The 23067-nt window shown below is 36.6% G+C and overlaps 1 protein-coding gene across 11 annotated transcripts in view; it reads right to left on the reverse strand.

The window, feature by feature from the left end:
- The window catches only part of AOPEP (aminopeptidase O (putative)), a 192976-nt gene that overhangs the window by 142902 nt on the left and 27007 nt on the right, over positions 1-23067 (reverse strand). For 10 of the 11 annotated variants that reach the window (XM_030511716.1, XM_030511717.1, XM_030511719.1 and 7 more), the window contains 2 exons: positions 15398-15554; positions 10878-11126 (listed from right to left, as the gene is read on the reverse strand). In XM_030511716.1, the coding sequence (XP_030367576.1) occupies positions 10878-11126; positions 15398-15554 (406 nt within the window). The remainder of the gene's footprint in view (positions 1-10877; positions 11127-15397; positions 15555-23067) is intronic. The other variant, XM_030511722.1, reaches the window with a different exon arrangement.

The following is a 23067-nucleotide window of genomic DNA, read 5'->3' on the forward strand; positions in this document are numbered from 1 at the left end:
AAGTGAAAAGAATCACTCTAAGGTCAAATAAGCTGCTGATCACTATGAATTTAATAAAACTGCCCTTCAGGAATGAAGTCTCCCAACAAACAAGAATGTCGTGACAGCAAAGAAATAGGAAGAATAGCAAATACAGGAAGTACAGGATTCAAGCCATTAAGCAGAGGAAGGCTTAACTGAATGGTCATGAGATCAAAGCTAGTACTGAATTACAACATAAATAAAGAAAAGAAAATTAACCATATAATAGCAAAGAATTAGAGGGGGTGAATGTTATGAAAGTGAAAAAATAGATTTGCAGCAGCTGAAAGAAGTGGGGAAAAAATACCAAGTGCCAATGCTATTAGAAAGACACCTTGAGATAAGTTTTCAAAGAAGACAAGGATAATTACGACCAAAAGCTAAAGTGAGGTCTAGGAAGATAAAGTTACGTTGTTCAGAAGCAATGAGCATATCGTAAAGTTGCGGAAGGTCTCAAAGTTAAAACCAAACAAACACAAATAAAACCCAACTGTGATGAGAAAGGCATTCCTACCTCCTGATTCATATAAAGTCAGAGCTTTTACCACCAGGGTTTGTTTATGTAAGAATTTACTGGAGAAATCACATTTGGGGGAACAGAAACTAGCCTGAAAGCACTGTAAAACCATGAGCTCTAAATCCTCACTGCAAAGGATTGTGGTGGTGAAGGCCTCGTCTAACTCGTATCCAACCACTTACTTCTCAATGAGAAAAAAACAGTAAGATCCCAACAATAATTCTGTTGGTGGCCATGGAAGAGGAATTATTCTTAATGATCAATAAATTATTACACTAATTATAGAAAGTAGTTGTGATAAGTTGTTCTTTTCCTGCCAGAGAATGTGTCAACATGAATACTGGTACTACAAACAAGCTAAAGTATGTATTTGGGAATGCTTGTGGAGAAATGTGGAAGGAACACATGCATACAAGAAAAATTATTAATTGCAGAGAAAGACCTAATCTTCATCACTTTATAGTCTAAGTTCGAAATGTTCTGTCTGCATTATTTTGAGCTTTTGCTATTTTTTTTCTGTCCTTCTTCCCAAGCTTCCTAGAAAGAAAACGGAAAGAAAATCTTGAATCTCTGCCCCACAGTAAATAATTAACTATTTTTGTATTCCAAAAGATCTAAAAGCCCCTGCCTCTTGCTCACCTTAAATTACCTGACAATCACACTTCTGGAAAAACACCAAAACCAGGAGACGAGTTCAACTCACAGACCAAGCGAGTTCTATTTCTGTTCGTAAACATTCTGTGGTCCTCCCCTTCCACTTGCTTCACAATCAAGTTAGACTTGAATTTCCTCATATCAAAGCTTCTATTCTGAATTTTACTTTAGAGAAGGAAAAGGAACAATATGAAAAATACGCTTTTTAACACCAGTTCATAGAAAACCAATTCAAACAAGCCCTTCTAGCAGAAGGGAGAACAAACATCAAAACAGTGCAAAAATACATATAAGGACTTTGAAAACCTTGTTTCACAGTTTTAGGCAGGTTTTTGGGCTTCTTCATATTCTTCACATTGTACATCACTGTACGATGCAAAATCTCTTCATTTATAATCATTCTACTATTTATATGACTCAGAAAATGAAATTAAACATTGTAATACTGGTGATTACAATACTAAACAGTAGACAGACTATTTTGCTACTGATCCACAACAAAAAATCTTTTTCAATCATTCTACCTCTGTTGGTAGGAGAAAAACATTGAGGGGCAGAGATAAAGTAGGACACAGAGAGGAGAATTAATCCAGAAAATTAGTTTGAAAATCTCAAAACCAGCGTTTAATTATGACAAATAATTACCATTTTCACCTCTCTGTATTCTATCTCTCTATACACAGGTCACTTCTGGGGGAAGAGAATACCTTTACTTTGTAAATGTCACGCAACTCTTACAACAAAAAAATTAATTGGTATTACCTACACACATATATGTGCAAGCATGGATATGTATGATTAGGCATACACATATATATAATCTATGTAATGTATAACAAATATAATATGCATAAACACATTCCAGCCTCTCACGTATCTGTGTACAATACACACACAGTTTTCCTGAGCCAAATCATTTATGCCAGCTTTAAGCTGGGAACAAACCTTTACAACCAGTTATAAACCACTGAAATACAAGTTTAGATTGGAAATGCTCAGGCACCTTTATGATGCTAGTAGGCTCTGCGATACTTCCAATCCTAGAGTTTAATAATGTGCAGTTACTATTCTACAGTAGCATCAAAAAAGTCCCATTAACCCTCCAGTTACTACAAGAAGAAATGACATTTCTTGTAGCTAATGCCAAGAGAGAGGGCAGTAAAGGAGAGGGAATCACTTGATGTTCCAACTTACAGCCTCAGTTTAAAGTAATGGGACATTTTACGAGGTTTATTCTAGTCAATGTAATGTTTATTTTGCTCATTTGAAGTAAGTGAATTTCTGTACAAGAGCCAATTTTAAAGAAGTTTATTTAACAAATAGAGATATGTATTTTTTGTATGCTTTTCTAATCTTGGTGCAGGTCCTGCCTCTTCAATAAACTCAGATGCACGGTTCAACGGCCAAGAGCCCACTTAACAATTTATGTTCCATACAGCAAAATAAGCAAGTGGTTTTTAAACACCTAACCCAATATTCTTTATTCATTATAAACAGTAAACTATTTCAAGTTCCATATTTGATGCACAAATAAAATCACATGCTCTAAAATATCCCTTTTTGTTTTAATTTTGGCCAGTAATCTGTGACTGAGATGTTATTTTCTTGTGATACTATTCAAGAACTGAAGCATCTTAAGACAGGTAACTATTGTACCTTGTCTTCTAAAAGCACTAGGAAAGCTTTATGGAAAACTATTAGAAATGCAAAAGAATGCACACACATACACACATACACTGTAGAATACATATTTGGCTTGCTTATTAATATGTTCCTGTAGTAAAGGCTCACTTTAGGTGTTTACTATATGGAAGGACACATTTCTGAACTACAAATGAGACTGGGGTTAGTGGCAGGGGTTGGAGCATGAATTGGTTTTATTTTGAAACACATGTAGTTTGCACATGCAAAGCTGAATGATCAGAAGTGTGTCCTCTAAGGTAGCCCAAAGGCAGGACAATGGGTTCCACATTGTCCTTTTTTGCACATTGAAGTGTAAAAAAAGAAGGGCATAGTTTTCAGATAACTGGGTGCTCAGCCAGTAGGGAAAACCAAACCAAACCAAATCAAACCAAACCAAACAATCCAAACCAAAATGCAAACCAACCAACCAACCAAACAAACAAACCCAACCAAAAAACACCACTGTATTTAAAATATGTAGATATCCCACACATTAAAGAGCAAAGGCTTCTCCCATCACAGTCTTCAATCACTTAAAAATGTGTAGTTGCCAGGACATCAACTGTGTTTTATTTTTATGGTGCCATAGTGCAAAACTATGTGGATGTTAGGTGGTGGGAGGAGGTAGTCAATAATAACAAAAAAAATTATTTGCAGCATGTAACTTCTACATCCCACTGTGTCATAGTCAAAGTGCTTACCCTTTTATTCTCTTTATTCAGTGTGCTGCAGCAGTCAAACATAATTGATGTCAGTGAAGATACCGATATAAAACCAGATAGTATCTGGCTTAAGAAGCTACCTTATACAAAACTTGAAATGTTTCTTGAAAAGCAGCCATTTTATTTTCCAATGCCATCCAAACCCCAGGAAAGCTTATTTGCCTTGTTAAAATTAATGAACTCTCTACTTTTAAGTACTTATTTTCAAGAAACTAAAGAGGAAAGAAGAGGTATTGAAGGTAAGAAATCTTTCTGCTTCATTAATCTTTCAAATATCGTTCTGAAGGGGAAAAGGGACATGCTTTTAGGAAAATTCAGTGTTATTTCTGATATTTGTTTAAAGTAATAATATTTCTTTGTAGCAATTTTATAAAATATCAAAAACCAAATTTTGCTTTCCATCAAGAAATGAACTTGTTTTATTCTCTTTGCAGGTTTACATTCAAAAGAACATCTGTTAAGAATTAATAGACCAACACGGCAGATCAGCACATTAGTAAGGAAATGTATTGTACCTTCAATTCTCCAAATCCTGTTTCAACACCAAAATGACAACCTGATCAAGGACCACGATTGCAGTGGCGGCAAACTACACTTCAGGCTCCAGCTAAGACTCAGAAAATATTCTATGTCTAAGTACTATTAAGTTCATATGCATGTGTACAGCCACATACTCCGAATGGCTATCGTCACAGCTAAGAGTCCAAACAGGACAAATTTCGAATAATTTCAAAAAAATTTATTTTCTTGAAATAGTAAAGCATTGCTTCAGTAAAATTAGAAATTACTATATTTTTGCTCCATAAGTAGATTAATGTTAGTTTTGTTAAAATTCTAATTAAATTCTGTTGCACTAAAAACTGAAGCCAAATCCCTAGGACAGTGACAGATTTGAGGAAGGAAAGACTAAAGTAAAATATAATAAGCTAAATGTTTAGATATCTCGAAGATAGATCCAAGATCTCTTTGAATTCAAAACTGACTGTAGGTTATAGTCCATATAGCCTACAGTGAATTTTGAATATTATGTCATCCAGGACTGATCGCCTTTCTGACATTAAAACCAAACCAAATGTTTTAAATACTTTTTTCTGTCTTTCAAAAAATTTCTCCAACTAGGACATGTTCCTGTGTAACCTGCTCTAGGTGGCCCTGCCTTGGCAGGGGGCTTGGATCATCTCCTTTCAACTCTAGCAATTCTGTGATTCTGTGATTACATTTTCCCCTTTCCATTCCTCAAGGCAAATCTCTGGAGTCCCTTTGCTAAACATAGGTATATTGAATTATTATTTACAGCAGCACTGAAACAGAGTGTGTCAGGTTAGTAAACGTGCCAAATATCTACCAGAACAGGTACTATTCAAAAGGAATTTCATGCAAATCAAAGTAAATCTCTGTATTTATAATTCTCTGTGGTAGTCTTTGTACCACAGACAACACAGATTTCATACGTAATTTCCATAAATATATATATTTGTGTGTGATTTATGAAATACATCATTTTCCAAATGAAAAATGCCAACTGGAAAAACTGCCTCTAGAAAAACATTGATTATTTGCATCCTTTCTTAAAGAACTCAACATAGGTGGTCATCTAAAACAGGATAGAAAACCAGCACATAAGGTCAAAAAATTATTTATGTTCAATCCCGTTTTAGCACTTTTATTTGCGTTGATTAATGAATTTTGTGGTATTTACAGCCAAATATCCTGCTTGATTTTTCATCTTAGAAGCACAAGAAGGAGATACTATTTCCTTCTAGCTGTATTCCATACAGATTAAAGCTCCAGATTCTATTAAAAAACACCCATGAATGTATACCAAAGCATCTCTACTTGCAAGTATTTCCAGGAAGTCTAAGATCAGTAGCTTTTTTTTTAAATTCAAATCACACTAAAGTCACTTGCATAATTAAGTTAAATTCACATATGTTTAACCAAGTCATGATCCTGCCAACAAATACACTAAGCAAAAATGCAAGTATGGCTTTTGAATGAAAAAGACTTTTGCTGTAAAACCATTTGCAGGGTCAGGAATTAAACTCTCATGCAATTTGCAGTCTCTCACATAAAAAATAAGATCAAAAGAAAAATCACCACACACACAAGCAAGCAAGTATGCAAGATTGAAGTTAAGATTCTCCACTACAAAATTAATCAAATTATTACACTTTCTGCTTTAATTTTTGTGCATGGTTATTTCTGTCTGGATGATAAACTAGTGATATGTACAAAACAGAATAAGGACAGTTGAGTTGTAAGTATTTTGTCAAATTAAAAAAACTGAAAATAGTAGTGCAAAAAATTTTATGCAAAAGTACACTCTCACAAAAGGCTTCTACAGCTGAGTCATATGGCCAATCACAGTTCTGTAAGACTGACCAGTATTAAAGACTCACATTTAGGTTTGATGTTTGGATGTTTTCCAATATTCCTGGCTAACTTTACTACAGACTTATCAGTTGTCATCAGAACACTGCAGACATACAGATCGGATAAATGGTGGCCACAGATGCATGGGTCAAAAGAAACTGCTTTAAAATAAAAGAGGCAAATAGGCTGCTTTCCCCCGGTCACACCTTTTTTTTCCTTTTTTTCCTCCTTCTTCTCCCTTTTCAATCTAAAAAGTTAACAACCTTAGCGACATGGCCTGGAAAAACTCAGGAGTTCTGCTGATATACAATGTTTTGAAGAAAGGGATATTCTTTCCTCTTAAAATACCAAAGACTATTTATGTGAGAGAAGAGTGACTAAGATCTTTAAAAATAGGAATTGAAAGGAGAGTTGCTAAATCCATATATAGCCAGCTATATGAGGTGACCTGATTTACAAATATGCCAAGCATCTTCTATGTTTCTGTCATCAAACGCCATTTGGGTTTCAAGGGTGTCCAGCCTTGTTTCATACTTGAAAATGAGGCCACTAATTTTAGAGCCTAATAGGATTCAAATAACTTAACACTGGGATCCTGTTTCGAAAATGTCAGTTTCTGCTCAGTTCTTTGGTCTCACTTACCTGGTAGCTTTGCTGGGCAAAATTGCTATAAGCACAGCCAAAGTAGGCAAGACCAGAAGTCCATCTATCCCATTACTCTGTTTTCAGCAGTAGTAAGTGTTTAAGGAAAAACTAAGACCATGGTACATACAAAAGGGACACTTTTCTCATTATACCCTTCTAGCTCCCAGCAACATGTGACATGACTATTCAAGTTATTGACACATCCTGCTTGGCTAAGAATTTTAAATTGTGCTAGCACTTACTATAGAACTAGTGCAGTTAAAGTACATTAATTTAAACAGAAAAAGCAGTAATCTTATGTTATTTAAACTATGCGTGATGGAAACAAAAGGCTTTGAAGACCATTGTTTCAAAAAAAGTACTTCAACTCAATGCACACAAAGGCTTACAACCTCCAGGGGAGTAAAATAAATATCAGCACATTTGCTGTGAAGAAGTAGAAAGAGGTAAGCTGTTTCTAAAACCATAGAAACACAAGAGGTTGGTGTGACTGTGAAAGGCCCTCAATAGTTATCAAAGAAAAAATTATTTCCATGGGGAAAACAAAATGAAAAGAAAAAGAGGACTTAGGCAATTAAACACTGCAAGAGAAGTCAAGGTCTCAAGCACGTGCTCAGGTGGCATAAAATGAGTTCCTGTATTCGAAAGAATGTTTTTCCTTGGGGAATGAAAAGAACAAGGAATTCAGAGTCTCTTCAGGTTTGCCAAAGGGAAAGGAAATTGAGTTGTAGGTCAGTGGGAAAATATTTTGAAGCACTGTGTTTTCAAATGTGATCAACAAAACCAGACTAGAGAATGAACTGATTTGAAGAGCGTGAACAACCAGGGAACACACAGACCCTATTTTTTATTTGAAGTCTTCCAGCCAGCTTTGTTCATATGAGTTACTACTGGCTCACATGAGAGTATTTGCAACCCTGAAATAACTGCTACTTAAATGCCAGCAGAGTTGACAACTCCTCAGGGAGTAGCATGTCATCACTAAGAGCAGCCGAACATGGTGCTACTTTTAATCTCCTGCTTTTAACCTCTTAGCTCTCTGAATACATGAACAATGTGTACCTTTCAGTGTAGCGTGAGGCCAGAGATCTCTTCCCTAAACAATCTGGAGTCTTTACTGTCTGACACACTTCCCTACTCCTTTTTCTCCAATTCACTCTCCTCTGCTAGAGACAGAACTTAAAATCAGATCATTAAGTGCTGTTAGGGATTCATGAAACTCTCAAAATGCTACAGAAAGCACTGAATCTCTGGCTTTTAAGCTATTTAAATTTGGTCCACAATGCTTTATTAATTTCATTTAGGTACAGTTTAACGTAACACCATCAACAAAGATATGTAGGCCACATTCTTCTTTTACTAGCATAAATTTGGGAGAAACTACACTGCATCACTTGAACTAAAATAGTGTAAAACCAAGAGTGAGTGCAAAATTAAATCCTCCAGCTTCAAAGATCTGCAGGAAGCAAAAGGGGATGATTGCAATTATTATATACAGTCAAGATCCTGTTTCCATATAGAAGTCCATAATAAAATAAAAAACACATGAAGAACTGTACAGAAAATACAAGTTAAATTAATATGCTTTCAACGAGAGTTTTTCTTATAAAGGATCTGTCAGAGAAATGCAGCTGACCCACACTAGTGGCTACTAGAATAAACAGCTTAAAAGCCCTAATTGGGTCAATCTATGCAAGAACTATAATCATTTCATACCAGTCTAAAATGTTGGGGAAACATCCCCCTTAAGCAAAAGGAAGTATTTTGGGATATAAAAAAAACACAGTAAGTAATGGCTAATAAGGAACAGACAAAGAAAAGTGCCAAATGCTTTAAAGCCCTGATACTTCAGATAATGACTAAAATTTATGACTGCTTCCTTCCCTGGCAGACAGGAGTACAATTAGAATTCTCAAAACAGCAGCCCCTTTGTGCTGGCATGCTGTGTTATGTTTATACTGCTACAGATAGACTAGAAGATAAAAAAATAAATACTACAGCACCCCTTTCAACCCAAGATAATAGCTAACTTTATTTTTTTATGTGGGTTTGGACATGGGTTTGCACATAGCTTATTCTTAACTGAAGTCATTTAAGTAATGATCATTGCATGCACAGGAATTAACCATTTAAGTAGCTTGCTATATACATAGAAGTCTCTATTTGAAAAATCACACAGAACAAGAACAAATGAGCTATTATGAGTCACTTATTTCCTTTGCTGTCCAAATACAGCTTGACATCTAAACAGATTAAATTATTCCTTTATTTCAATTTTGAAAAATTTGAATGTGCTTGGCTTGATGAACTGTTGAATGAAAAGCATCAGGAAGTATGCATGCTCTTTCTTTCATCCTTATGTTCAATGATCTGGATCACTTGGAACTGACAGTGGTTAGAAGCAGCATAGGAAAATAAAAGGATAGGTTTTTCTCAACTCCTTCACAAAGAAAGCACAATTACAATATTCTGAACATGTAATCTGGACTCAGACAACCACAGATAGTTTTGCAACAGAATACCCTGCAGGCATCTTTTCCCGATAAATTCTGGGAAATGTACATCCAGGGGAAGCTCTGACAACTTCCGAAAGAGCAGTAGCATATCAACAAACGAAACTTGAAGATTTCTCCTACTGTGTGCTGTCATTTGGCCTAGACATCTCTCTCCTCTTTCTCTTCCTAGTATTTATGTGTCTTGCCCTTCATGGTTGCACTGATCACTCCTCTTATCACCCAGCTAAGTAAAATGGCCAATTTCTTCCTTAATTACAGAGATCCATAAGGACCTATGTCAAGCTTTTAGTACCATGCCTTTGAAGTCAGAGGAAATTGCTAAGCAGCGTTACCAATTTCATACGGCTTTAAGAACACGGTACAGAATATCACACCTCCAAATCAAACCACTATGCAAAGTAGCAGAGAATACAATCTGTGGTGGGTGCCCGAAGCAACCAGGACTCACTTAAGTTTGTTGATGCTTTCATTCAGGAGTTCATTGAGCGAAGAGCTATCACTGAAAACTCAATAACCAGTACAAGATGTCTACAGAATAATAAGGCTTATATGACAGAGGAGGGTCATTGAATGCTTAAGTTTTAAATTTTATAGATCTTCACAAAAAAAAGGAAAAAAGAAAGTAAATTTATACTAAAGCTATGTAACATCATTACACTCCAGCATAATTGTATACTTTTATTCCTAAGGAGGATTACAAGAGGAAAGCTGTAGAAAAATATCTATGTAAATAAGAAACAAAACACATAGCATAAAATGTTTCCTCTTCGATTAATTATATAGTTTGTAAAAAGAAATAAACCTTATGGTTCATCTCAGCACTTGGACTGGCAATTTATGCAATTTGAAGTTGCTTCAGATATCAGATCTTCTGGACAACTTCCCTAAAGCGCTCCAAAATACAAACCCAAAGTCTGAGAATACACCTGCCCTTTCAGTCCTTGTCTTTCTCACAGAGCTTTGCATTTAATTCTTCCCTGGGATGTTGTGTCCCTCTGCCTAAATGAATCCACTCTACTGTTGGCACTGGGCAAAGAGTGAGTACAAAGTTTCATTCTCTGCTATTAACAAACACTATGTCATTACCAACTTAAAAAAAAAATTTAAGAAAAATAAAAAGCAAATGGGGAATTGCAATTGCTACACATTGTCTTACAACTAATAGAGCTAAAATTCTATTGTCATTGCACAAATGGAAATTATACTGTAAAACCAAAAATATTTCATTAAGCTTTTTATTCCCAATAATTCAATGAAAACTTAATAATATAATCCTTGCGGCTTGCCTTACTCAGCTTCCAAAGACCACTGCTTGACTAGAAACTTGTAAATCACAAAGGCTTATGAATAAACTCTAAATCTGGATTTCAACATGCTTTTGTTCTGTCAAGACATAATGGCAAAATAAATACCAAAAGAAGACATGACGAAGAGATAGCAGCACCAGTATTTAAATCAATAGAACCAATAAAAAATGCTCAGTTTGGCAAATGAGGAAATTCAGACCCACATGTCTAGTAAGATTGTATTTTCCTTCCCTAAGCCTTGTTAAAACTAGAATTAAAGCTCATAGGACAAAGGATGCAAACAAACCTACTCATATGAAGACAGAACTAGAGTCTTAAGTTTGGGTTAAGAAAAATAGCACAGCAACTTTATATTGATAGCAATTTCACACTGTTAACTAGCTGATAAAAAAGGAGTCTAACAAAATACAGCAGATTGTATACTAAGAAGTTTCTTTACCTAGCCATTCCCAGGCTGGAAAAGTTGGAAGGAACTATCAAAACATCAAGCCTGGAAAAGGGGTGGGTACCCAGTGTGGTGTAAGCAGCTGAGAGGCACTGTGGAATTAGCTGAAGCAAATGTTTTTCGCAGCATTCCATAAGGCAACAGGGAGTAAAGACTCTGTAAGGAATGACTGCCTGCAACCTGGCAGCAGGATCCTGGAAACGGCAGGGATATTCCACATGACCGCAGATTTCTTCATGCCATCTGCCAATAGCAAAATTTAAAAAAAAGAAATAATAGTTTAATGTGATACCAGAAATGTGCACAACTGAGTAAACTGAGAAAGACATTCTCTAGACATCAGAATGACAGTTAGCTCACATAAACCCAACTCATTTGTATCCTCTGTTCACACTGTTCACACATGTGCAGCACTGTGAAAACACTCATTACTAGATGTCTGAGTAGAACTGATATACTCATAACTAAAAAGACTATCAAACCCTGTTTTTGTAATACAAATGCATCAAAAGAATAAGTGCTCCAAATGTACATAAAGAAAGCTAACTACACAAAAATATTTATTCAGAAAATTCCTATTCAAACTTGACTACAAAAATAAAATTTTATATATTACTAAAATATTAAGTGCAATTAGAATGAAATTCAAAGGGGGCTTTTTTCTGTTTTTTTAAAATTCTTCAGGAGCTTTGACTGGGTTTTTGTTTGTTTGTTTGTAAGTAAAAACCAAGAGTAGATATCAATTCAGTGTTATCACTATAGACATTTGAAAATGTTTACATGCTTGCTTTTTTTTCTTAGGCTCAAGCTGAATTTACATTACTTTTACAATATATTCAGAGCTGTAGCTGGAAGGAAGGAGGGGTAAATCAAATCCTTCCTAAGCACTGAGTCATATACCTTCACAGTAATTTATCTGCCCAAATAGACTCATATCTAAGCAGAAATCAGTTTCATGTTTTCACCTGCTAGCCTGACTTCTCTACAGTGCAGAGCCTCTCGTTGGTTTGAGATTTTAATTTAAGGAAGCTGGTTCTACTATGCCTGGACAGGCAAAGCACTTATTGTTATTGCACCAGCATCACCCAAAGCATTTATATTTGGAAGATCGTGCTCCAGGTGAGTGCTGGCGCACAAAGCAAAATAGTAACACATAGAAAAGGACTACGTTTTGCTGAAGTGCCAACACTTTCACACCTTACATAACTCCTTCTGTGAAAGAAGTGGACTCTATGCGATTTCATTGATTACATATGCAAAAAACCTACATCCATCATTATACAATTTTTTTCCAAAGGTGGCCTAGCCCAGTATATTCCTGCTCTAAAACAATGTCACTTTGTATTTCATTATCAGAGTTGCCATTATGCAAGAATATGAAAGCTAGCACTCTATCTCTAGTAAAAGTTGCCAAGTTCTTAATGACCACAAGGAGATAGGAAACTTATTTAACACCCTAGCTCCATTTACCATTTTCTTGGATACAGCCTCCTTATGTCAAACTCACTGGACCTGGACACAAATTACATCAGACATTTCAATAACTTTCAGAAATCTTTCCTTTTCCTGCTGCTGAAGAGTTTATCTCCATTATCGTATCTGATATACTACCTTAACATTTGCTTGTCTGTCCATTTCACATCCTTTCTAGAAATGCCTGCTACTGCGCATAACGTTGGTTTGGTTACCCAGTCTTAATAATCAAAGTAAGTAACAAGTGTCTGTTGTGCTAACTCCCAAATAAAGACTAACTGGAAACAACTGTAAGAGCAGATTTTTAAGAACATAGATTTTTATGTCCTAATTAACTGCAAAACAACCTTGTATACTTAGGCTCCTTTCTTTGTTTCTGCATAATAGACACCACACTTTCAGAGGACTTTTTGATCTTTTTTCTTAGTTTTCTTTTCGCTGAAACACGTTAGTTCTGTTTCTCCTACTGTCACTAACCTAACTGCTGCATACACATCATACTGCCTGTGCCAACTAACTCATCCAATAACCATCACACAGATTGACTTATAACAATGACCATCACACTGATTAAATCTTGCACTAACTTTTGCTACAAAAATATTTCACTTTTTTCAAAAGTTTTAAAAAAAATGGAAACTTTCATTTATTTTTTCAATGCTCTGTCAGAATAATATTTTGCACCAAATCAATAAAAATTTCTATTACTGAACATGCTGTACATTAGAGAGGAATATATAGTGAACATCTACAGCATATTTCTGCAGAGGCAATCATACTAAAAACATAATATAGTAGAGGAAACTCCCCTTCCCCCCAAAAAAAACCTACTAGAAGCTTATTAAACCTATAAACTATTTTAAAGCTTGAATAGGCATGTCTTACTGGTCTCAGGTAAAATATAAGAATTCTTATTCTCAAGATTTATTACAATTTTCAGTTTACAAAACTAGCCAGGCTGCAAGCCATCAGAATACTTTCTTTTAAAATTCCACTAAGAAATCCCTATTAGGACCTCAAGTTCCAAGTTCTCACTAGCTTTACCAAATGGTAAAGATCTCCGCTGTCTTTATGTTAACACAGCATAAGCCCAAAATATCCATTTAAAAGTGAAGTATTGTTTTGGTTAAGTTTCTAAGTGCATAACAGAAAAAATAGTTATGGCCTGACTAAGCTGATCCCTTTCTACAACATTTTCTGTTGACATGGAAAGAGAAGTGGGTATTGTTTGCCTGGACTTCAGCAAACATTCATGACAGTTTCCCACAGCCTTCTGGACAAAGTGGTGAGATACAGACAGGATGGATGGTCTGTGAGATGTGTGGGAACTTGACTCACAGGCTGCACTCAGAGGACAGTGATCAGTGGCTTACACTCAGGCTGGCAGCCTGTCACAAGTACCCCAGGGATCGATGCTGGGCCCCACGCTGTTCAGCATCTTCACAAATGTCCTGGATGACAGGACTGAAAACACCCTCTCCAGGTTGGCTGATGACACCAAACTGGGTGGTGAGGTGAACACGTCAGAAGGGACAGCATCTTACAGAAAGACCTGGACAGGCTGGAAGATCGGGCTAGCAAGAATGGTGTGAAGTTCAACAAAGACACGTGCAAAGTCCTGCACCTGGGATAACTCAACCAAAGAGCCCAGCATAGGCTAGAACCTGTGTGTCTGGGGAGCTGCCTTGATGAAAGAGACCCAGGGTTCCTGGTGGACAACAAGCTGAACATGAGTCTGCAGAGCACCGCTGCAGAAATGAAGGCAAATCAGAGTCTTGGCTGCATCCACAGGGGCATTACTAGCAGAGATAAAGACATGGTCACGGCACTCGTCAGGCTGCATCTGGAGTACTATGTCCTCTTCTGGTCTCCACAATTCAAGAAAGACACAGACAGATAGTAAAGGGTCCAAGGGAGGGTCATGAAAATGAAAAAAAAAAAAAAAAAGGGCTGGGGAACCTGCCCTGTGAGGAAAGGCAGGAGGAGCTAGGCTTTTTCGGAGGAGAGGAGAGGAGCAGGGGAGGGAAGGCTCAGGGAAACTTCATTGCAGTATTCCAGTATTTAAAGAGCATCCACAAAGAGCACAGAGAGTCTCCCTTCACAAGGAGCCACACGGAGAAGACAAGGGGCAATGAGTGCTAGATAACTTCATCTAAGCTCCCCATTAAACATTGGACCAGATGATCTTTCAAAGTGCCTTCCAACCTGGGCTGTTCTGTGATTCTATGACAATGAATTTCAAAAGTTGAAAGTAATATGTGAGTAAATCAAGTGTCATGTCTGAGACTTCTGCTAACTATGAATACACATGGAAACAAGTGGTACTTCTCCAGAGAATATATAGCTTCAAATCTCACTTGCAGACCTATATAGTATTGTTCTGTTCATCCATTACTCTGTAATAATTTAATGAGCAGTTTTGACTAGATTGGAAGGAGGAATAGATGTAACCAAAAGACAGCTAAGTAGCCACTGCATGTATTAGGCAACAGGGTATTTTTTCATTGAAAAGAATCATTGGCCTAACTTTGTTTCATGGGACCTTGAAACACATCTTTCATGTACCCAGTCACATCACCCCGGGCAAGCCACTGCACAGGCAAGCTCTAGCTCTGGGGTGGGACTGGACAGGAAGAAAAAACGTGAATGAGTAGGCAATATTGTGAGGGGCGTTGGGTATCCAAACAGCCTGAGTTTGGTAACATGAAAGATCTTACAGCCAGGCACTGTAAGAAACAAAGGAGGATGTGGTATTGCTGCAGCAGGGCACTAAGAGGTACAGGATGTAGAATGCAAATCCAGAGGACACTGGGATTTTTTAACCCTGTTGCTCACTAACCAGCTTGTTTTCACATAAAAAGAACCACACCTTGCCCATGAAATAATGCCTTTGGAATTATTTTCCTGTCAAGATTTTTCTGTTCAGATTAAACAAGTTCTGCTTTGATTCCTGTGCTAATATGACTCATTTTCACATTCCAGAGAGTAAATGAAAATGCTACCCATGTATCTCATTTTTCAACAATATTCTGAACACTAACCTGAAATCAGCTTGTGAAGATGGCAAGGAAAACTTAGGGTTTGTCTGGATAGGAGCTATGAAGCCCTGCTGTTTAACTTCCTGCCAGCACCCCACAGCAATAGTGAAGGTGGATGCTGGCATTGGCATAGTCACATAGTAGTACCAGCTCAAGATACCTGTAAATAAAAAGAACATTTGTACAGACTCATCAGTCACAGCACACACTCAGAACTTATCATTTTTATGTACCTGAGATTTTGGGCCAAACCTCCCATCTTACTTCCTGGTATTTTTGTTGAGGAAAGAAAAATAATTTCATTGAGACACATAAAAGCAGTCATATGTAACCACCATGGATTCAGTACTTTTCATTTACATATGCAACTTTCTTCAATCTGCTGCTGTCTTTACCTATAAAGAATCATCCATAAGTGGGATGTGATTAATGCAGCTTAACATGATCGTATTGTCACTGCCCAAGAATTGAATCATGTAAGAAACCTAACAGCAACTTCAGATCCACACATACAGAAAGATTAAATTTTAAGTCTTTCAACCCTGGATCAACAACCTTATGATTTTGTCCTGACTGTATTATCTCACACATAAAATCTTTTCTTTGTGTTCTGGACAATACCAAGCTGATAGGCAAGTTCTAACAAACAACACCAGTACTTGTGAATTCAACCTGGAAATTTGCGATACATGATGTGCCAATGAGGCAGTGAGAAATCAAAGCTTAGAAACAGATGGGATATTGCCTAAATCAGTGATTTGGTCATGATAATCCAAGAGCTGCTAAAACATGTTCAAAGAGTGTATTAGAAGGTAAAAAGATGGTAAATCTTATCATTATGGGAATACAGTGCTGGAAGACAAGTAGTACAGTATAGGATGACTGTATCTATGAAAACATTTGGATAAACTGGAGACGTTTATGCTGGACAGCATACTTTTCATTAATCTAAATGTTGCTTACATTTTCCATTTGCCTTTTAAAAAGAATATAGCTTCAGAATTACATTCAAGTACTTATTTATGGTCACAAATACAGTTACTACACCATTCTAATAGCTTAATCACTCTTGGAAAAAGCCTAGCATGAGTTACAACCTGCTGAATCATGTGCAAATAACTGTAGCTGTGGCAACTGTGGAAACATACAAACTCTGGTTATTTTAAGAGACCATGTACTTGTTCTTTTGCAATACTATTATGACCACAGGTATGGAAGACTATCAAAAGGAAAAAAAGGAAAAAAAAAAAACCCAAACCAACAATAGAGTGGAGGCCACATGGAATAGAGGAAAGGAAATAAACAACTGCAGCAAAGCATCTGTGGGTTTCCTACCTTAATGCCCACAGAAGATCAAGCTGTACAAGGGAAGGACAAGCAAAAACAAAGCCTCCACAAATTTTCCATACTATTTAGTATGACAAAACAAGAGTGCTTGTGAAGTCTTCTGAGAGGAAGACAAAGCCTCTGCCTCTTACATGCACTAGCAAACCACTTATACTCTCTCACTCCATTCCACTTTTGGCAACATTCACCACTACCTTCAAAAACCTTTTGTCTGTATTGTCTGTTGGGTGAACATGTATTACTCCTGTAATTTTCCTAACCTCCTGTCAGTATATGAGCACAAGGAACTTACTTGCTCAAAACGCATTAGGAACAAGGTGGATAACTGTTTTCCAAACTCCACCTCCTTCCTTTTTTTTTTTTTTTTTTTTTAAATTAACTTACGAAAGCTACAAATGAGCTAAGGCAAGTAAATGCCACCTGGAGAGAAAGAAGTCACCCAGGACAGCAACTATTTATTATTTTGAAATACCAAACTACTGATGTGGAGAGTTTCATTGACACACTGTTGTTAATACTAGCTTTACCATTGCCTTAGATTTGTACACAAGCAGGTCCAAAGGTAGCCTACAGTACTGCACTTTATGTGGAATCTATTACATACAAAGCTTTACAGAATGTTCTATGCAGTTAATTGTAAGAACTTAAGAGTTAAGTAACAGCTGAGGAAGGGTGAAAATCTGAGGAATCTTAATGGAAAAATTAATGTGTTTTCAATTCAGTTCTGAAACAAGCATGAATGTCAAAATGCAGTCACAGAAAACTGCTGTAGATGGCAGAAGGTGTAAAGGAGAAGGCTATCACAACAGTGAGGAGACTGGCTAAAAGGAAAGTGTGTCTGTGGGCCTGTAGTGTGCAAACAGAGGGAGCAGAGAGGGTTATGGTGAGAAACAAGTTTAGCAAGACAGGCTAGAGCAAGCAAGCAAGACCATAGAGGTTTTTTATAAAACATAGGCAGTTTGAATAGAATGTCAAAATGAATGGGGAATCAGTTTAACAGTTCAGAGAAAAGAACGGCATGTACTGTGTTCACAAATTTACACGTATTAGCAACAAACATATGCTATTCAGAGCTAGAGCAAACCCTGCAAAAGGGTGAAGGTACCAAAGTCAGTTAGCTTTCCTTGGTGTTTTCAGATTTCTCTAAATTTGGATTTCCTGAGGAAAAGCAAGGCAACTAACATTCAGATCCTTGTCTTGTTTCCAAGCCCCTCATATTTTGCAGACATTATAGAGAGCATGTGAACTCTGGATACTCACAGAACAAGATCCAAGATTTATACTGTCTTTACACACCTAACTGGGGCTCAATCCATTTTCTGCAGGGCTTTGAGATGTCTTCTGCATTCATGCTCTAGAACTGTGAAGGTTAACTATAAACTTACCCTACAGTTGCTTTGTCTTGAACAGCTGAAATCACATGCACTGGCATGACAAATGAGTTCTCTCTATAGCACGTTCACTGACCAGTGACTGAAACAGTCTGTATGTTGGCAACAGTTCTCTATAGTAAGCACACCATGCACTACTGTTTCAAGAGTCTAACCTTCATTTATCTTCTGCCTTTTCCCCTCACTACTGGTAAGACTGTCTTCCAGCCTGTCCTTTTCTCCATAATTTCCCCTCCTTTCTTTAGTTTTCTTCAGGTCAAGAGGCTTTGTTTTGTTTTCCTTTATCTCTAACCTCAGATCTATCCCAGGGTTTAGACTGGGATCACAAGCTCCACTCTGCTCCTCCCTTCTCTGTCCCTTCCCCTGGCTGCCCTTTGCTTTCCAAAGGGCAGCCTTGGAGACAGCACCACCTCTAGGGTAAGAGAAAACAGTGCAGCTGAAACGGGAAGATGGCTTGCTTTACCAAAACCAGCATTTTGTACCACAAAAACATTTTCAGACTAAGCAAGGAAACGTTGGGAAGAACAAGTGACTAAGCTGGGGCTAGTCCATGGAATAAACAGAGGAAAAGCGCGCCGGTCCTTTTATTTGTAATGCTAATACCCCTTCCTTACAACCAGAATTAATTTAAAAGCAACTTGATTCCTACACATAATTATTTTAGGTGATTATAATATTTTGAAATATTTTCTCTACAAGCAATTTTGAAATATTTTTTTAAGATTTTTTTTTTTTAGTTTTGCAAAGCAAATCTACCATGTCATAACTGCACAAACCATGCAACAACAATCACCTATTCTATGAGCTATAAGTGGAAAACTTTCCATGCAAAAATTAGGACTACATTGAACAAGGGTAGGAAATAATAATCTATTTATAACTGTGCAAAAGAACAATTTAAAGGCAGCTTATTTCTTCTACTTGAAATGATGAATGATGTAATTACTTCCTAGAATTTTTAATTCATTTAGCTATCTTTGAAAGTATTAAAATTGTTCTGAGCCCTGTGGAGTCCATTACAACTGAAGAAACACCTAAGAGTCAGTATCTGCTAATGCCGAGCACAAGAACATTAAGAGTATTCTTACTTATGGTATATTTTCTCTCAAACAGTACGCACTAACACAAATATAACCACCACAAAATACAGATGATGTCCACGATTTACTAAAAATCCCCCACAAAACTCAGCCACCTCTAGGGAAAAAAGAGAGATAGTCCCACACAGCATTTGACATACAAAGGAAAGAGCTAGCGCTAATACATAAAACTGCAGCAAAGTAAGTAGTTATGCCAAAACTACTTTTTGGCTGGAGCACCAGGACTCAGAGCTCTCCAACTTTCCAAAACTCTTTGTAACTTGTAGAAATCTTTGATCTCATCTGAAAGCCAGAATTTCCCACAGAGCACATTCATGCCAGGGCATCAGTTCAGCACTGGCTCGGAGGGATGAGTAGCATGTGATGAGCTGTCAACTCCCGTGCTGTAATTCATGATATGTGCTGGAGATCAATCAACACAAGTACTGGACTCTCTTGTTTTGCCTTGTGAAAAGCAAGAGGAGAGCAAACAAACAAAAGCAACTACTGTTGCTGCTAGCTACAGAGCAGTACCAGTGCCTTCTCTAGCACTATATTTCCTCTCAATAATGGAATACACCTTCTCATTGGTATCAGAGATGGAAAAACAAAATCATGGGCTACATAATGTAACTACACGAAGAGCAAGCCAGTTGATTTCACACTTCATGGTTGGATATTTACTTCTTGAACATGAATTAAAACAAGTATAAAGGTGCTTGTGACCAAATATATTTGCACCTTCTTGTTACAGCAATATGCTGAAGGAAAGTAAAACTGACAAGTGCTGAAAAATAAATCCATTGGTTCAATGGTTCACATTACATACACACAGTGGTCCCTGTAAAGCTTTCTCCCAAAAGGCATTGTCAATTGCATTTTTCTGCTAATTTTTTTTTTTTTTTTTCTCTAAGTACTCCATAAAGAATGCTTGGTATTTTCAAGCACTTTTAGGTCATACTTGAAGAGTTACAATATGTACTTGGGTAAGTGAAATATCAGTATTTTCAAACAAATGTGGCCTCACTTTATTTCAAACGACAGGATGCGCCATGGTTTTGTAAAAGGCAGAATGCAGAAATGGCACATACAGAAGAAGTACACTATTACCAAAATCTGCAAATACAAGTGGCAAATGAGGAATCTGTGCATGTTACTAGCCTAGCTATACTCTGGATTACAGCATCTGTGCATCTAGAGATGTAGGTCTATGAAGCAGAATGCAGAGCTCTGTTTAAAAAAATGAAGGTATCATCCTTGCTTGCTGTTCTCTTGTTGTCTGCCTGCACACTTGCTATGATATTTAAAAGAAAAATATTCAGGTAACTTGTAATTCTATTCAGAATAAATTCATCCACAACTGCTTGCCAAAATGCTTACTCTTTCTGAGAAACTGCATTTTAAAAATATATTTTTATGTTCTGCCAGTTAGTAGGATTTCATAAATATGCAGTACAGCAATAACATACTGTATATAAATAATTTGTCAAAGAAAAGTTATTTTAATTGAAGCCACCCTGAAAGGCTTTTAGATATGTTTTACAAATGTAAAGATAAAATTTTAAGCTGGATAGATTTCATATGCCCTGCATAATTGCCTAACAATGAGATCTATGTGGGACAGGTTATTTAACATTACAGACCACTTTCAACTTTTTAACTCTTAAAGGTCTTATTAATTAAACTAATGAATTTGTATTTCTAAATTCATTAAGAATTTACCCAAGGCTTCAGATTAGCACTTGAGTTTTGGGTTTGTTTGGTTCTTATAATATTTCTCACAATATTATTCTTTCCCCTTCTTTCCTCTGTATCTGTTCTGCAAATTTTTACAATTCCAAACAACTCTCAACACTGATTTGTCATTTCCAACTGTATGTAAGCACTAAGATAATGAAGGCCTCATTCATGACTCTTTGAGAGCTACTGGAGCAAAATGCCTATTACCTTTAAAGAAACCTACCAACTCTGCATCATGACATCAAAATTAGCATAAGCAATTGTGTGTGCCCCACACAGTCCATAAATATAATCTTCCACACTCTTGGGAATTCCATCATGAGGAAAGGTAGAAGGACAGAAGTGCAGGAGGTGCTCCTGTTGCTTCTCTTCAGATCAGTGAAGTTCAGCACAAAACTTTGCCATTGTCACATGGCTCCTAAAGGAGCCAGCTTTAATGCTTCATTTGGTTCTTCCCAGTTCACACTTTTCACTCAGCACTTCAATAGCACAGTGAAGCTAAAATGAGTCATTTCCTCCCTACTAGTATTTCCATTAAAGACTTCTTATGGTATTTCTCGCTTTCACAGAGTTCATAGGAAAGGAAATATACTGGATTAGCCTTTGGAAAATTAAAAAAACCCAAACAAAATAAAAAAAACCGAACACAAAAAACAAACCTAAACCAAACAAAGCTTTAAGTTGACACATGAATTACCAACATAAAGTAACCCATTGCAACAACTACAAGGATTTAAATAAAAGCCCCTTCTATCCTCTATGGGTGACAAGGCTGACTTTAGGTGACTAACCCCCAGTGCTGTCATTAACGATATAGTACCCTGATTCAATTCAATTCTCAACAAGTCATCAATAGCATTTTTAAAATGGTTTTTCCCACAACTAGTGCTTTTTTTATTCAAGTATCAATTTTTAATAGGTGTTTTAAACTAGAATGACAAAATAATGTTAATAAGGAAGTAATCCTTTCGCAATACAGCATTTTCAAATAGCTAATTGGTCTACGAGAGTATCAATTTTAACTGACTTATGACAATTTATACAGCCTGAAGTTTTTCCAAGGTTTCTTTTTCTAGAAATTCACATAAGCATCCTTCTTGCTCTTAATATTTCATACCACATAGCCACCACTGAGGGACAGACTCATTAGAAACGTCTAAGTGTGGATTAAACTAAATAAACAATGATGGCAGAGCTGTTCTAGTCCGAAGTCAATAGCACTCTTGCTTTCTTGATGTGAGACAGGAAAGTGGTATTATCCAAGTGAGCTGAGTACTTCTCATGGCAGCTTTCCATATTTCAACAGCAGAGACAAGGCTTGAAATAGGCTTCACATATGGCCAAAAATAATCAGACAATTCCATGCAAATGGATTAACTGATGGTTCTCAAATCAAGGAGACTTTCATTCTTCTTTTTTCCCTCAAGAATAAATTTAAAGGGGAACAGAAGATTAATTTTTTTTCCTCATAAACACCTACTTCTAACTGTTTCCTATACGTTACTTTTCATCAGAACTATTTATACTAGAAAATAAACTATTTATACTAGTTTGACAGATTATCTCAAAACTGTGGGAACAAGACATACTTTGCATTATGTGTAGAACTGCCTTAAAAACTTCCTTCCTTGTGCAGACAGAGGTTTAGAGAATAAAGTATAAACAACAGCGAAGAAAAATATTTGCTTGTTTACTGCTGCACAATGTAGTATCTACCAATGCTAAAGAACCCCAAAGACCAGATTTTCAGGGCACTGAACTGATATTCTTCATCTATTCCACATATTTCAGGAAACAGATATGACACAATGACCACTTCTAATAATTGGCATGTTGAGCTACACGTTGACTGGAGAGCTAAAACTGAAAGTTAATTATTTACCAAGGCCTAAAGTTGTCAAGAGCCTGATAAGGTACCTCATCTATGAAATGTTCAACTGTAGGGTGATTAAAACAAAGCAAATTTATGACAAGTGAAGTTTAGGTTTGGAAAAAATAAAAGGAATAAAACCACACAAAAAAGTAAGAAGTAACACAGTGAAATGTAGATGCCTTGAATTCTTATTGTTATCCTGAGGCCTTGAGCAGGTAACTTTCCATAGAATGACATGGAGAT

Source organism: Strigops habroptila, chromosome Z, assembly GCF_004027225.2.
Source record: "Strigops habroptila isolate Jane chromosome Z, bStrHab1.2.pri, whole genome shotgun sequence".
NCBI lineage: Eukaryota > Metazoa > Chordata > Aves > Psittaciformes > Psittacidae > Strigops > Strigops habroptila.